Consider the following 14,017-nt stretch of genomic DNA (forward strand, 5'->3'; position numbering starts at 1 on the left):
AGATACAGACAAATCGTACAGCTACTCAGCTCAAAGGTGGGAGTTGCGCCAAGAAGAGTTATGCCGAAGCGCCGAGATTAGCGTGGGACAAAACTTTTGTGAGGCACCTCCGTAGTCTTCTCGACTATCCGCATTGTCCAGGTCGGTCAGGACGGGAGGCCAAAGTCACCAGACCCGAAATGGCTTACGCTGTGGACCATTGCTGAGTGCTCAACAGGTGAGAGATGCATTGTCGCATTGTCTACGGGCATACTGATGCCTCACTAGCCGTTATCATTGGTTGCTGTCCCGTGTTCGCCGCCACCGTGCCCAAGGGTTGGACTTGGCCTTCGAACCGGGCATCGCATCGTACCCAAGGCTACGTCGAGCAGTCGGCCAATCAGTCGGATGAGACTGCATCCAGAGGTCACCGGCTTCGGGATATGCGCAGTTCCAGGAGTCCAAGGAAACAGCATGAGAAGACGCCGCAGCACGCAAGTGTAGTCAGTCAGGACGAGCTCCCTGAACGCCGAACAGGAGGCACCGGTATTAGGATCACCGATGAGATGCGTGAGCAGCACAGTCGGCGGATGGAGGAGAAGCGGCGGATGGAGGAAGGCTACTTGGAAGCTCAAAGACCAGACAGTCGAAATGAACTGTAGCGGCCGAGAGTTGCTACAAATATTACTGCTATATCATGCAGGTGCCGACAGGGTCGCGGTGGCTATCTGCCGCTGTTGACCCACCAGGGAGGCTGACAGCAGGTCTGACATGGGGTGGGCCTCGCACACTGATAGCGTACAACAGCACATACGACCACGGGCCGCTGGAGAGTGGTCTTGAGTCAAGGCACCTGCTGAGGTATTTTAAAGGCCTGTTATTAGCACATGTGCACCGGGGTGTTCGGGTGGAGGAGATGGTCGTGGCCGTGGCCGTGGTGGCTGTGGCTGTGGCGGTGGATGGGTGGCGGACGTGGCTGTCGCGCTGACGTTACGATGCAAAACGCAGCGTGAAGCATGCGGCTGCGAGTGGAACAAAAAGTATACTGGGTGTATTATTATGTAGGTAGTAGTGTGAAACGGAGTGGCAAACGGCGGCCGGGTGGCCCAGGGAGGTTTCTGGGCAGTGTAGGGGTTTGCTGAACAAGCACCAGCAGCACCAGCAGCACCAGCAGCCACTAGCCGGGCGGCAAGTGCCGAGCTCGATTGCGCAGAACTTGAACGCAGGCGCTCCCAAACAATTCCATACTCTCTTCCCCACACCCCCCCAAGCCACCGCCCCCAGCCCGACTCTGCTGCGCGCAATTCCATTTTCACGACTGACGACCTCTTTGTTACGAACGTCTTTGCAAACACACACGCCCGCGCCCGGCACGTCGAGGCAGTCGCGTCGTTTTCAGCGTCGCACCCTTTTATTTCCCACCGTCGGCCCGCGCAACGTCGCATCCACGCGACGCCCATTTTTTATCAACCGCGTCCCCCAGCATGGCTGCCGATTTCGCGAGCGAGTCGCCGCTGGCGATGCAACTGCAGCAGGTGGTGCAGCCCAAGCTCGCCGAGTTTGGATGGACAACGGGCGGCGACGACACGACGCTGTTCGAGTACATCCTGCTGATGCTGGCCAACGACAAGAACGAAGCGCAGGTCGCCGCCGAACTCTCAAACGACCTGCTCGACCTGGGCCCGGAGAACACCGAGACACAGCAGTTTGCGCAGTGGTTATTCGAGCAGATCGAGCTCCTCAAGCAGCAGGCCAGCGGCGGCGATGCACAGGTTGCACAGTCGGTAGAGGGCCACATGGACAGCACATCGCACGACCACGCCGCGGGGGCCCACGACACAGACATGGAGGGCGTCTCCGAGTCGCAGGGCAGCATGTATGTACACACCGCCTCGCCCAGCACGTCGCGTCGGCTAACAAGACGCAGTCCCACGGGCCCCAAGGCAATGCGCAACGGCAGCGGTGGCCAGGCAGGACGCTCTGCACGCGGTGGCGGCCGCATGCTTAACCAGCTCAACAAGAACATGGACCGCAACAACGACTCGGTCCTGCATCGCGTACGCGGCGCTGGTGGAGGTGTGGGCCGAGTGAATGCCCACGCCCGCGATCCGCCAAAGGGCCCTAGAGGCCAGAACCTCGGTCGCGGAGTCGAGGCAATGGCAAGCGGCCGTGGCATGGGCAATGCCAATGTGAACATGGGCCAGAACAACATGAACGGCATGGGCATGGGCGGGATGCCTGGCATGCCCATGGCTCCAATGGGCGGTCAGAACAACATGAACGGCATCGGACTGAACCCACAGCAGCAGATGGCCCTGATGCAAATGTACGAGCAGCAGGCACAGATGATGCAGCAAATCTTTGCGGGCGGCGCCCCGACAGCGTTTGTCAACCCCAACTTCAACCAGAATAACCGCAATGGATCCAAGAAGCCATTACATCAGCGCATGGACCGGTCCCGCATGAATCCGAACGCCAAGCCATTCAAAAAGGATGGCGAAGACGAGACCATGGCCGACGGCCCGTCCGCAGACGGCGGCAACGGCATGGACGTTGAGCTGCCCTCAGGCCGCCCCGAGCCCTCATCGACCATGTGCAAATTCAACCTGCGATGCACGAACCCCGACTGCCCCTTTGTGCACCAGTCGCCTGCTGCGATGCCCGGCATTACCGTCGACATGAATGACACGTGCGACTACGGCGCAGCCTGCAAGAACAAAAAGTGCGTTGGCAAGCACCCGTCGCCCGCCCAAAGACAAAAGTACCAGTCGGAGCAGGAGTGCGCTTTCTGGCCCAACTGCCGCGACCCCTCGTCATGCCCGTACAAGCACCCGTCGGCAAAACCATGCCACAACGGTGCCGACTGCACGGTCGAGGGCTGCAAATACGGGCACAGCACCATCATGTGCAAGTTCAACCCGTGCCTGAACCCCCGTTGCCTGTACAAGCACGAGCCTGGCCAGAAGAAGAACAACACGAATGTCTGGGTGGCGCCCAAGGAAGGCGAGCACGTGAGCGAGAGGAAGTTTGTGGACGAGGAGCAAAAAGAGGAGCTGATAATTCCTGGCAAGGAACAGGAAATGAACCAGGGACAGGCACACGCTGGGAGCGTCGATGTGCAGTCATAGAATGGCATGAATGGGATAAGAGGAGACTAGCGGTGGACATGATACCATTGGAACGCGGACGCAGGGGGGAGGGGAACAGAGGAGAGCACTGTACAATAAGTCTGGATATGGCTCAACGAGGCGTTTTGGCTGGGGGCACCGCCCCAACGTGGTGAAGCATTTCTTTTGCCAAATGGAAGCTGGTTCCCCGGCAGCCATGTGTAGCTGCATTCTTCTTCCTAACTGTCGTCCACCTTGTGCATAGCTATGTGCGGTGATGTGTGTCCCTGCGTCCGTGGGAGGGGAGCCTCTGTCGAATCCATGACGGCAACAGTGGGCGGCCAAAGCTCGGACATTTTCGCGCAACTTCATCTCTCCACGAACACTGTACGAACACATGGCTCACAAACTTTGGTCGCCCGAACGCTCCTAGATTGCGACCAATTGATCGGCAATGCGGTTCCAGAATGTCTCGCACAAGACGTTGAAGACCGTTGCCGCACGCCCCGTGCTCGCGTCGCCATGCCACCTCCGACCGCGCCCCAACCTTTGCCGGCCGCTGCTTGCATCGTCGTCACCCCTCGTCGCACAATGTCGCCACCAGTCGTCGTATCCTGAGCGCATTGCTATTTTCGGCGGTGGGATTGGCGGCCTTTCGAGTGCCTACTTCATCTCCAAGGCGTTCCCACAGAGCAAGATTACGCTGTTTGAAGCGGGCAAGGAGACCGGAGGATGGATCAAGAGCCGGAGGGTTGAGGTGGTGGGTCAGGATGGAAAGCGCGGAAATGTGCTTTTCGAAATGGGGCCGCGCACGCTCAGGAACGCTACAGTCACCGCAGGCCTGGTACGTTACACATGCACGCATGGCAATCATTGTGCTGACCCATTGTGCAGATTCAAGAGCTCGGCCTCGTTGACGACATCACATACACCAAGCGTAGCGAGCCTGGCGCGAAGAACCGCTTCATCTACTACCCCGATCGACTCAACCGCCTCCCCTCTGAGCGCCCCTCGTTTGCCGACATTTTCTCGTTATGGCAGACAGGTATACTAGATGGTGCATTGGGACTGCTTACGGAACCCATGAAGTCCAAGCGGCCAGACTCCATGTCCGACGAGACAGTTGGGTCGTTCCTTGCACGAAGAGTCGACCAGCGGATGGCAAACAACCTTGTCTCGGCCGTCTTCCATGGTATCTATGCGGGAGACATCTGGCAACTCAGCGCGAAGACGATGCTTGCTCTGGCATGGCAGTTGGAAGGCCGATACGGAAATGCTCTTGGAGGTTTCTTCCGCATGCAGAACGAGGACCCGCGGCCAGAGCAACTTACTCTTGTTCATCCAGCGGATCTGGAATCGAAAAAAGCCATAAACAAGGAGATTGATCTGCACCTGGACTTTGCGAAGAACTTGGAAGAAACCAGCATGTTCACTTTCCGGAATGGCCTGCAGCAAATGGTGCGGGCTCTGCAGGATGCTCTACACGCAAGGGGGAATGTTGAAATCAGGACGGAAGCGACCATCCAGTCCTTTAAGCCTCTTACTGGCAGTGGTAAGATGGGCGTAGAGGTTGTTTCTGGCGTATGTTTCTATTCAACTCGTAAAGTTTGAAATGCTGACAACGGGTAGAATGAAGGCTCGACAACAACAGAGTCATATGACCTTGCCATCTCGACTCTTCGCAACACAGACCTAACTCCATACGTCACAGTCATGACTATCAACATGTTCTTCCCCAACCGTGACCTTCTGCCTGTGGAAGGCTTTGGTTACCTCATTCCGCAATCGGTACCTTTTGAGCAAAATCCCGAGCGCGCTCTGGGCGTCATCTTTGATTCTTCAGCCATCAAGGGCCAGGACACTGCCGACGGTACCAAGATCACGGTGATGCTCGGTGGCCACTGGTGGGACGGCTGGGCAGAGTATCCCACTGAAGAGGACGGCCTCGAGATGGCAAAGAGCGTTATCAGGAGACACATTGGCATCACAGAAGAGCCCACAGCTCATCTTGTGAACCTTGCCCGCGACTGCATCCCGCAGTACACACTTGGCTACGCCGAGCGCATGCAAGACTTTGCCCAGGGCATCTCTTCCGAGTTCAAGGGCCGACTCCGTGTCGTGGGCAGCCAGTTCAACGGCGTAGGCGTCAACGACGTCATCACCGGGTCGTGGCGGCTAGCCAGAGATATGATGGGCGAGGGCTGGAAGAGCACAAGTTGCGGCCTGGACAGGGCCACAGACAACAGAGAGTGGATTGTTGTGCCAGCGAGCGACATGGCATATGTAAAGGAAGAGGTTGGGCGTCCTGGTAGCGAGGGCATGGGTAGAAGAGGCGATGGAGGCGTGTAGATGGGTTTTGAAGCCGTTTGTGTATATACGGTTGGACTAGCAGTGAAGACAAAAGAATATAGACTATGAGTTTCTCAGCTTACTTGTGAATTGAATGTGCTAGTAGATGACTTGATGTGTTGCTGTGTTGAAGTAGCAAGTGATTAATCATCTATAGATCCTTGATCTATAGATCCTTGGGTTAGATTATACATACCATGAAGGCTCTGCATAAGTAGGCCACTATTGTTCTTTGTATATCAACGCAAGAAATAGATACTGATTAACTCCAAGGCAGAAATCTTCACACTTGACACATGTTGCGTGGTTCAATATACCCGACGTTTCCTCGCATCATTCGACGATGGAAACAATAGAATACTACACGACGGGATCATGTGAGTAACACGTTCAATACCACTGGGTATAGTGCCAAAGTATGATTACTGTAGCCTATACCGCATACTGATATTGATTTAGGCAAGGATACAAGGAATTCCGGATCATGCATGACTAGAACGTGATATGACTATATCTACGTGTTGACTCTAGGGATAAATTCTGTTTAGGTACATAGTGTGTTTGTGAAGAGCGACTTGATGAGTGTTTTTTTCGTTTTAGTGATTTTTTTTTAGTTTTCCATTGGAAGTTTATTTTTTTTTGTGCACTTGGTCTCTTTTGTATATGGTTGAAAGAAGGTTATTAGGGGGTAGGTAGTTACACCCTTTTTTTTTGGCTTTCTGTTAGTTTTGCACTCGAGTCGTGTCGAGTTGAGTCGAGGCTTAGGGGGTAGATTTGGTACTTGTGTCTACCTACTATTACCCGCAGAAGTAGTGGTAGTAGTAGTAGTAGTAGTAGTAGTAGTAGTAGTAGTAGTAGTAGTAGTAGTAGTAGTAGTATAAATACGAGTCAAATAGTTAGAAGTAATCAAACAAGTACAACTAAAACTCAAAACCAATAGATCCGTTTTACTTTCCCTTGATATACACCTATTGCAGTAGTGATAGTGACAGTGACAGTAAGAATGAGTAGTAACAAGTAAATAGGGGTCCATACACACACACACCCTCATACACACAGCCACATACATGAAGAAAAACTACGCCTCAACCCTGAAAAAAAAAGAAACGAAAGCAACGAAGAAAGGAAGAAAAGAAAAGCACTGCATGACTCGATGTATTGCATTACCCTTAACAACATGATTAGTATCCCACCCCCCCTCCCCTCCCCGCATTCCTCAAACCACGCATCCAATACTCCAATCAACAACCCGAATTTGACAATTCAACCCCTTATTTTTTTTCTTATTGTAATTCTGAATTGGGGGGGGGGGTTTTTTCCTCGCTAAGCATATACTACACTATACCAATCTAGTAAGTAGCTTAGCACAAGCACGAGTCCAACATACATGGACGGTGTAAGCTAAAAGTCTAGCTTCCATGCCAAGGGCATACCCACCAAGACCTACCAAGACATACCAAGACATACCATGAGAGTGTGTATATGTACTTGGGCAAGATAAAGTAAGTACTTGGTAGATGAGAGCAAGCGAGCGAACAAACGCAAAAACGCAAAAACGAGATGTGCAAATTCAATAACCCTCCCCACTCCTATTCGTTTGTCCCCCAACCACATACATGGTCAGACTCAAACCCCGATATTCGCATCAATCACTCCAATCCTGCTTCCCACTTCTTTCTCTTTCTTTTCTTTTTCTTTTTCTTTTCTCCTTTCTTTTCACCAGTACAACGACAAAGTACCACTACCACTACCACTACCACTACCGTTACACGTTACACGTTACACGTTACATGCTTGGCATCAGGGGCACCAGCGGCACCAGAGGGCGACATGCAAACGTAACGTAACATGACATAACGTAAATATAAATATACCACATGTAACCCTTTTTTTCCCACACATACACACATCACATTGTACCCGTTCCGTCCGCCAGGCTTGTTGAGTTACGTGTGCAATAGTAGGGGTGGGGGAGGGGGGGGGGAAAGAGGTGAAGTATGCTTTAGACTTTATATTATTTTATACTCTCCCTTCCTTCTTTGGCCTGCTTCCCTACATTCATTATTTTCTTTTCCTTCTTTATCATTTCTTGCTTTACTTTCTCTCGTTTTTTTTTCTTTCGTTAGGCGGTTGGTTGGTTGGTTGTTTGTTAGCGGGAGGTGGACGGATGAGGGAATTGGAATCGAGGGGGGTTTTTTTTTCGAGTGCTAGAGTAGATCACTGGGGAGAACTCAAAGGAATGAATGGGGCTGGGGTGAACATGATGGCTGAGGGATTTGGTTGCTAGGATTCTGCCTGTCGAACGGGACACGGGGGGGGGGAGGGGGGAGGGGGGGAGAGATATTCAAGAATAGAATGAGGTATTGAGGTATGCTTTCGACACGGGAAATGAAGAAGAAAGTTTGTCCTTGGGAGTTAATTTCAGTGGATATGAATAGACAAGGTATGACGAAACTCTACAGTGTGCTTCTATCAGTAGAAAGACTTTGATTGCAAAGTGATTAGGCTCAACAGCATTCCGTCAATGGTTTCACGATTTCCATTGCCAAGACTCCCGCAACCCAAGATTTCATGGCACAGTCTTAGCGAGCTGGAGCAATCTACTGTATGCATATGCGAGGATATGACAATCAACAATCACAGGCGTGGGGGTACGTCACCGTCTCAACGAAATGGCGGACAAGGCAGTGTCGGTCGCAAGGAGCCAAGAAGAGCGGCGCGCGGAAGTTGCCGCCGAATTGAGAAGAGCAGCGACCCAGCGGAGAGGGCAGATCTTGTACTAAAAGCAGGCTGCGTGTGGCACGCAATTGTGTGCCAAGGTGATCTACCCTTCTTGGCGCGCTATTTCCGCGCTGTGTTGAAAAGTCGTTGGACGTGAGGTCAGAGGAAAGGCAATGTATGACTGCAGGATAGCTTGAGTGGTAGTATCCGAGTCTTGACGGCAATAAGCACAAGGTCCAGGATGCAGGGCGTGTCTTGCGAGGGGGCATGCCTGTCGATTGCATCTGCACGTGTTTGGCGGAGTGAGATTCTTGTTGTGGAGTTGCATGTCTGCGTTGTACGTAGGCGGACGGGTGCTTTGGCACATGAGCATAGTGGAGATACAAAAGAGCAACGGGAAAGGCGTGTGGGCGGAATGTGGTTTTTTGCAGTCTTGGCGGGGTGGATGGCACTGCGACGTGTGCGGCGAGCTTGTGGAGCTGTGCGGCCAAGGCCAAGCACTGTACTCTGGATGCCAAGGCCAAGGAAATGGCAATATGGGTCATCTCGAAATAGCAGCATCTCGCAAGTCGAGAGTATGGCATGCATGTCGCCTAGTAGATTGACGCACGGGACACGAGGGGCCGATTGTTGAGTGCCAAGCGCGGAAACCGTATTCCTCTCTCGCGCCAAGAATGCTACCATAAAAGCAAGTTAGCATTGGTGGGATGTGCCAAGCTGGGGATTCCGACGGGCATGAGCGAGCGAGACGTGGCTGGCCATTGGCATTTGGAGAGATTGCGTCTGGCTCTGTGGCCCATTTGGGCCTGCACCACATGATGCGTTGTTGGCGTTATTCCTGTAGCAGCATCGACGGGCGGTAGTGTGAGTGTGGTGCTTACATGTGGTGCGCAAAGTGCCAAGTGGGTGTACCAGACGTGTGATATGAGGAGAAATGCGGTGTTGTCGTGGCGGCATGGGGGTTAGAACTTGGTTCGCTCAGCATGGCAGTTGAGCATGAGCGGCCTGACGTCCAAAGGCTAGTAGCTGGCGGCGGGGGGGGGGACTTTGGTTGTGATTTGCCTCTAGTTCTGCCGACGCCGGGGCAGAGACAAGCCGCGTGTCACGTACATGAACGGGGGACCTGCAGTCGAGTCTAGGATCGGCCGCAAGACGTGGTGACGGAGCTGCGGTCAGAAGAAGCAGTGCCGACTACTGCAGGTGCACACCAAGTCTCAGCACGACTCACCGCTCCGCGTGAGCCAGGTCCAATCGAGTGACGTCGGTTGGCGGAGCAGGGGGGGGGATATGCGGGAGAGTGAGGCGCAACACGTCGGTTGCAGGCTGGTAGCAGGCCGACTGGCACTGGGGCCGCCGGTGGGGGTGTTGACGCGAATGCTTCGCAAAGCAGAGGGCGACGATGATAGTGATGGGCGGGCGGCCCAGTGCGAGAGCGAGCGTGCGGCTGGCGGGCTGGCGGGCTGGCGTGCAGGCCGGTCAGAGGGAGCGCATGCGCATGTGTGTGTGTGTGTGTGTGTGTGTGTGTGTGTGTGTGTGTGTGTGTGTGTGTGAGGGTGAGCGTGTGCACGCGGTGACAGCAACCCCGCAATCCGAACATAGGCGTGGGGATGTGGATGTGCATGTATGCAGGCGGGCCAGCCGTGTCGTCGAGTGGTTGAGGCAGCACTATGGAGCGTGTGCCAATGACGACACGGCCCCCCACGATGCGCCTTGTTTGCGTCTGGTGCGTGTTGCTCTCAGGTAAGACGGCGGGCGCTGCAGCTGTGGACCAGAGGGCGGCGGCGGCGGCGATGCGGTGAGATGCGATGAGAGATGAAGCGACGAAGCGACGATGCGGTGCTGAGATGCTGCTGCCGTGTGTACATGGGGAGATGGGTCGAGTGCGTGGCCGGCGCCATCGACTTAGTTAGTAGACGCACATGGGGGGGTGGTGGAAGCGCGTTCGCGGGGCCAGCGAATGGCGCTGGGGCGGAAGCAGGGGGCGGACTCATTGTACATGCACCTGTACAAAGAACGACATGCTTGGTACCGTGAGGTGAAGCTGGCGGGCGGCGGCGGCTGCTGCTGCTGCTGCTGCTGACGGGCTAGCTTTGCAGGCCGTCGAGAGGGTTGGCTGTTGCGGCATTTTTGCTCCTCTGGCCGCCTGTGTCGTGTGTCGTATGTGTGTCGTGTGTCGTGTATGGCCTGCACTGCAGCCCAGCGGCCAGCAGCCAGCAGCCAGCAGCCAGCAGCGCGTGGCCATCAAGGGCGGCGGGGCGCGCAGTCAAGTCAAGCTTTTGCACGTCGCCATCATGGGTGGGCTCCATGGGCTCAAGGCCCCGGGTGTCGCAACAGGTGCATCCGACATGCAGGAGGGCGCGCCGTCGGTCGCAGGCGTGCGTATAGCGGTGCGTGTGCGTGTGCGTGTGGGGGTTCTGCGCTGACTGGTCGCGTCTGGTCTGGCGCGGCGGCGGCGTGCATTCAAGAGAGTTTAGCAGTGTCTTAGTCGTAGTCGCCTCGCCCGGGGGAGTCTGCTGGGGCTGGGCTGGGGCTGGGCTGGTGCGGCCACGGCCATGGATGGACATGGATGGGCATGGATGGGCATGGCGGGCAGCATCTGCCTGTACCGGAGCCCACACACTGCCTGGGGCCGCCCTGGTCGCGCTGCCCACGCCCGCTGCACATTTAGGGGCTATCACCGCCTTCGCCATCTCGTCCAAATTATTATCGTCGTATCTAAGCCCGCCCCCCTCCCCTCCACACCCCCCCTCTCCCACCCCTACCCCCGAAGGGTCATCCTAAAAGCAACACGCCGCCCCCCCAACGTCTCTCTGGCCCACCAAGGCGCCGAGGGACGTCATAACCCTCTCCTCCTCCACCACCATCTCCTCTCTTTCTCTCTTTCTCTCTTTTCTTCTCCCCCCCCCCGCTCTGCTGGCCGGCCTGGTCCTGGTGTGTGTGTGTGTTTGCCCGGCCGCCAAATCCTCGCAACCCCCCACCGCTTTCCCGCTGGTTCCTTGGACGCTGGGTGAATGGCTCTTCCACAATCACAGCCCTCGTCGCACGCCCTTCTCCTGCTGCCCACCCTACACCTGCACCCGTGCAGTCCGCTCGAGGGATCCTACCACTGGCCCAGTCCCCTCCAGCGACCGTAGCGACAAAGCCCAGCACAAAACCCCCCGATCTCTCCCCCTCCCCCCCCCTCGCCCTCGTCCGCGCTCGTGGACCCTTTCTCCTTCACGATTGCGCGCGCGCTCCCCCCGTCTGCCGACCAATCGGAGCTGCAGACGCTGCCGCCGCCATGCCCGTGCTCGCCGAACCGCCGCGCCAACTATCCATTTCTTTTGATGAGCAAACCCTCTCCGACCGATTGCGCCATCGCGACTCGCGCACCCACGACCACCGCCGCTTTGCCATTGAAGAGGAGGACGAGAGCACCGGCACCGCAAGCGAGCCCGCCGAGCCCCTGACGCCCACCAGCCATGCCAGCGACGGCACCCCCTTTGCCCACCCCTTTCGCGACGACGAGTCGGTAGACGATGTCTTTGCCACCCCGCGCCCCGTTGCCAGTGACGTGCCCACCAAGCCCTCGCCGCAACATGATGCACACGCTCCCTCGGAGAGCCCCCCGCCCGAGCAGAGCACCACGCCTCCGCCCCCGGACCGCCAGTCGCCGCCTGAGAAGCGCGGCCTCGGCAAGCGTGTGGGCAGCCTGATTCGTGGCAAGCTGCACAGAAGCCACTCGACCAAGGACGGCCCCATCCACTCGGAGACTTCGAATGCATCCACGTCCAGCTGGTCCTCCAGGGCAAGGCCCGAGACAGATACCTACATTGTCAAGACGGGCGTCGACGGGCCTGCCGAGCTCGCCACGCCCGCCGTCGACATCCCCCGCCAGAGCAAGAGGCTAAGCACCTTTTCTCTGACACGCCGCTCGGACCGCTCCTCACGTGCAGGCTCTCCGCCCTTGTCTGGCTCCCCCAGCAGCAGAATGTCCACTGACAAAAGGCCCGATTTTGGCAAAAAACCCGCATCTTCCACTGGCCTGGCAACCATGAGCAGGCCTCGGCCAGGCATCACTTGGGCTGGCAGCGGAACCATCACCACGACCAAGAAGTCTGGCTTCTCGCGGCGGCGCTCCGCCAGCACAGAGCAAGTGCCGCGACTGGGCGACAAGACGGAGAAGCCGACGGCCGGCATGCTGCCCACCTTTTCCAAGCCGGCCGCACAGGGCGTGGGCATGAAGGCACGGCGTCTTAGCGTGAACCTGCCCGATGATTTCATCATCGACTGGTGCGAGCTGGACAAGGAGTTCAAGAGCTCGAGCCTAATGCCTGGAAAGAGAGGGAGGATACTAGGCAAGGGCGCGACGTCTGAAGTGCGAATCATGGCGCGAAGAGGAGGCATCACCAGGGAAGAGGACTTGGTGGCGGTAAAAGAGTTTCGGGAGCGGGACAAGGAAGAGACGGAAGAAGACTATGTCCTGAAGATCAAGTCGGAATACAGCATCGCAAAGAGCCTGCACCATCCCAACATTGTCGAAACGGTACGCCTGTGCACGAACCGCGGCCGCTGGAATCACGTCATGGAGTTTTGCACGTACGGGGAAATCTACTCGCTCGTCGAGCGCAAGCTGTTTGCCGGTGGCGCCGAAGGTTACTACAGCCGCGACGATCGATTGTGCTTCTTCAAGCAGCTGCTCCGCGGCGTCGACTACCTCCACAGCCACGGCATTGCTCACCGCGACATCAAGCTGGAGAACCTGCTCCTGAGCAAGGACGGCCATCTGAAAATATCGGATTTTGGCGTGGCCGAGGTCTTTAGCGGCGAACACCCTGGACTGCGCGCTTCTGGTGGAGAGTGCGGCAAAAACATGGGACACATCCGGCTTTCGGCGCCTGGCATCTGCGGCAGTCTTCCCTACATTGCCCCCGAAGTCCTCCAAAAGGACCATAGCTACGATCCACGCCCGCTCGACATTTGGTCTACGGCCATAGTCTATCTGACCATGACGTTTGGCGGTTGCCCATGGCAGGCTGCAAAGACGGAATTCGAGTACTACGCGAGATTCAAGAAAGGCTGGGATCAATGGCTGGACGCCCATCCTGATGGCCAAATCTTTGACGGCCCAGACGGCCACCCCAAGTGCGGCAAGCTGTTCAGCCTCATAGAGCCTCCATCGATTAAGCGTCTGATGCTCAAGATGCTCCACCCCATCCCTTCAAAGCGCATCATGATTCGCGATGTGCTCAAAACAACGTGCATCAAGAACATTGCCTGCTGCTGTCCAGAGTCGTATGACGACCCCAAAATCACTTTCGATGCCTCCAAGGCGTCTAGCGCAAGGACAGCCGCACCCAAGAAGTATCTACATCACCACGTGCCTCCCAAACCAGAGAACAAGGTTGGCAAGGCATTTACCCACCGTTTCGACATGGGCGAACGGTAATGACGAACCTGTGTATATTGACGACGATTATTTCCTGATTCTATGCATTGGACCGGCGCGATCACATCGAGCATGGCGGGACAGCGAGCGGTAATGCTACATACATTGGCGGTCATTTTGCAGCATGGTTACCTTTTTTTGTAACTGCATATCATTGTCTTTATCTCCAGGCAGCAAACAGCGAATGCCATTGAGCCAAGTTGTTGACTGATTTTTTTTTTTTTTTTGTCTCCCATGTTGCTTATCATGATATCTCGGGCGCCCAGATTGCCATTGGTGGCCCCACGGAAAAGATGCCGATTGACCTAGCACTGAAGATCCCCACGTTTGATTCGGCGGCATGGCGCAAGCGTCTAACTGGTAGTCCCTGCTGATCTTCCGCTTCCTCTTCGGCGGCTCTGGCAACCTTGGCCTGACACATTGCACCGTGGCC

General features: G+C 56.0%; 5 protein-coding genes across 5 annotated transcripts in view; 4 read left to right on the top strand and 1 right to left on the bottom strand.

Moving 5' to 3' along the window:
• The window catches only part of SETTUDRAFT_173014 (uncharacterized protein), a gene marked incomplete at its 5' end in the record, with an annotated part of 3,284 nt that extends 2,405 nt beyond the window's left edge, over nt 1-879 (top strand). Inside the window, 2 exons of the mRNA XM_008030917.1 lie at nt 116-217; nt 268-879. Coding sequence (XP_008029108.1) covers nt 116-217; nt 268-641 — 476 coding nt within the window. The 3' untranslated portion in view covers nt 642-879. The remainder of the gene's footprint in view (nt 1-115; nt 218-267) is intronic.
• A 385-nt stretch (nt 880-1,264) lies between these two features.
• Nucleotides 1,265-3,237, top strand: SETTUDRAFT_164788 (uncharacterized protein). Its single transcript, XM_008030918.1, has 2 exons — nt 1,265-1,855; nt 1,907-3,237. Exons 1-2 carry the CDS (start codon nt 1,464-1,466, stop codon nt 3,105-3,107), a joined length of 1,593 nt encoding a protein of 530 aa, XP_008029109.1. The 5' UTR covers nt 1,265-1,463; the 3' UTR covers nt 3,108-3,237.
• A 244-nt stretch (nt 3,238-3,481) lies between these two features.
• On the top strand, nt 3,482-5,509 carry SETTUDRAFT_164789 (uncharacterized protein). Its single transcript, XM_008030919.1, has 3 exons — nt 3,482-3,930; nt 3,981-4,667; nt 4,716-5,509. Exons 1-3 carry the CDS (start codon nt 3,541-3,543, stop codon nt 5,433-5,435), a joined length of 1,797 nt encoding a protein of 598 aa, XP_008029110.1. The 5' UTR covers nt 3,482-3,540; the 3' UTR covers nt 5,436-5,509.
• A 4,731-nt stretch (nt 5,510-10,240) lies between these two features.
• On the bottom strand, nt 10,241-10,846 carry SETTUDRAFT_33676 (uncharacterized protein; the record flags this gene model as incomplete). The annotated part of the gene is made up of 1 exon (XM_008030627.1): nt 10,241-10,846. The coding sequence occupies one exon, from the start codon at nt 10,844-10,846 to the stop codon at nt 10,241-10,243; it is 606 nt and encodes a 201-aa protein (XP_008028818.1).
• Nucleotides 10,847-11,781: 935 nt separating this feature from the next.
• On the top strand, nt 11,782-13,781 carry SETTUDRAFT_139911 (uncharacterized protein). Its single transcript, XM_008030920.1, has one exon. The coding sequence runs from the start codon at nt 12,127-12,129 to the stop codon at nt 13,582-13,584; it is 1,458 nt and encodes a 485-aa protein (XP_008029111.1). The 5' UTR covers nt 11,782-12,126; the 3' UTR covers nt 13,585-13,781.
• The last annotated feature ends 236 nt before the right edge of the window (nt 13,782-14,017 follow it).

Source organism: Exserohilum turcica (assembly GCF_000359705.1).
Source record: "Exserohilum turcica Et28A unplaced genomic scaffold SETTUscaffold_5, whole genome shotgun sequence".
Classification (NCBI taxonomy): domain Eukaryota; kingdom Fungi; phylum Ascomycota; class Dothideomycetes; order Pleosporales; family Pleosporaceae; genus Exserohilum; species Exserohilum turcicum.

Excerpts from the sequence above, each read along its gene's own strand:
- SETTUDRAFT_164788 (XM_008030918.1), top strand. The coding sequence starts at position 1,464 with ATGGCTGCCGATTTCGCGAGCGAGTCGCCGCTGGCGATGCAACTGCAG. Across the intron at positions 1,856-1,906 it reads TCCGAGTCGCAGGGCAGCAT|TCCCACGGGCCCCAAGGCAA; the intron begins GTATGTACACAC and ends AACAAGACGCAG.
- SETTUDRAFT_164789 (XM_008030919.1), top strand. The coding sequence starts at position 3,541 with ATGCGGTTCCAGAATGTCTCGCACAAGACGTTGAAGACCGTTGCCGCA. Across the intron at positions 3,931-3,980 it reads CTACAGTCACCGCAGGCCTG|ATTCAAGAGCTCGGCCTCGT; the intron begins GTACGTTACACA and ends CCCATTGTGCAG. Across the intron at positions 4,668-4,715 it reads GCGTAGAGGTTGTTTCTGGC|AATGAAGGCTCGACAACAAC; the intron begins GTATGTTTCTAT and ends GACAACGGGTAG.
- SETTUDRAFT_139911 (XM_008030920.1), top strand. The coding sequence starts at position 12,127 with ATGTCCACTGACAAAAGGCCCGATTTTGGCAAAAAACCCGCATCTTCC.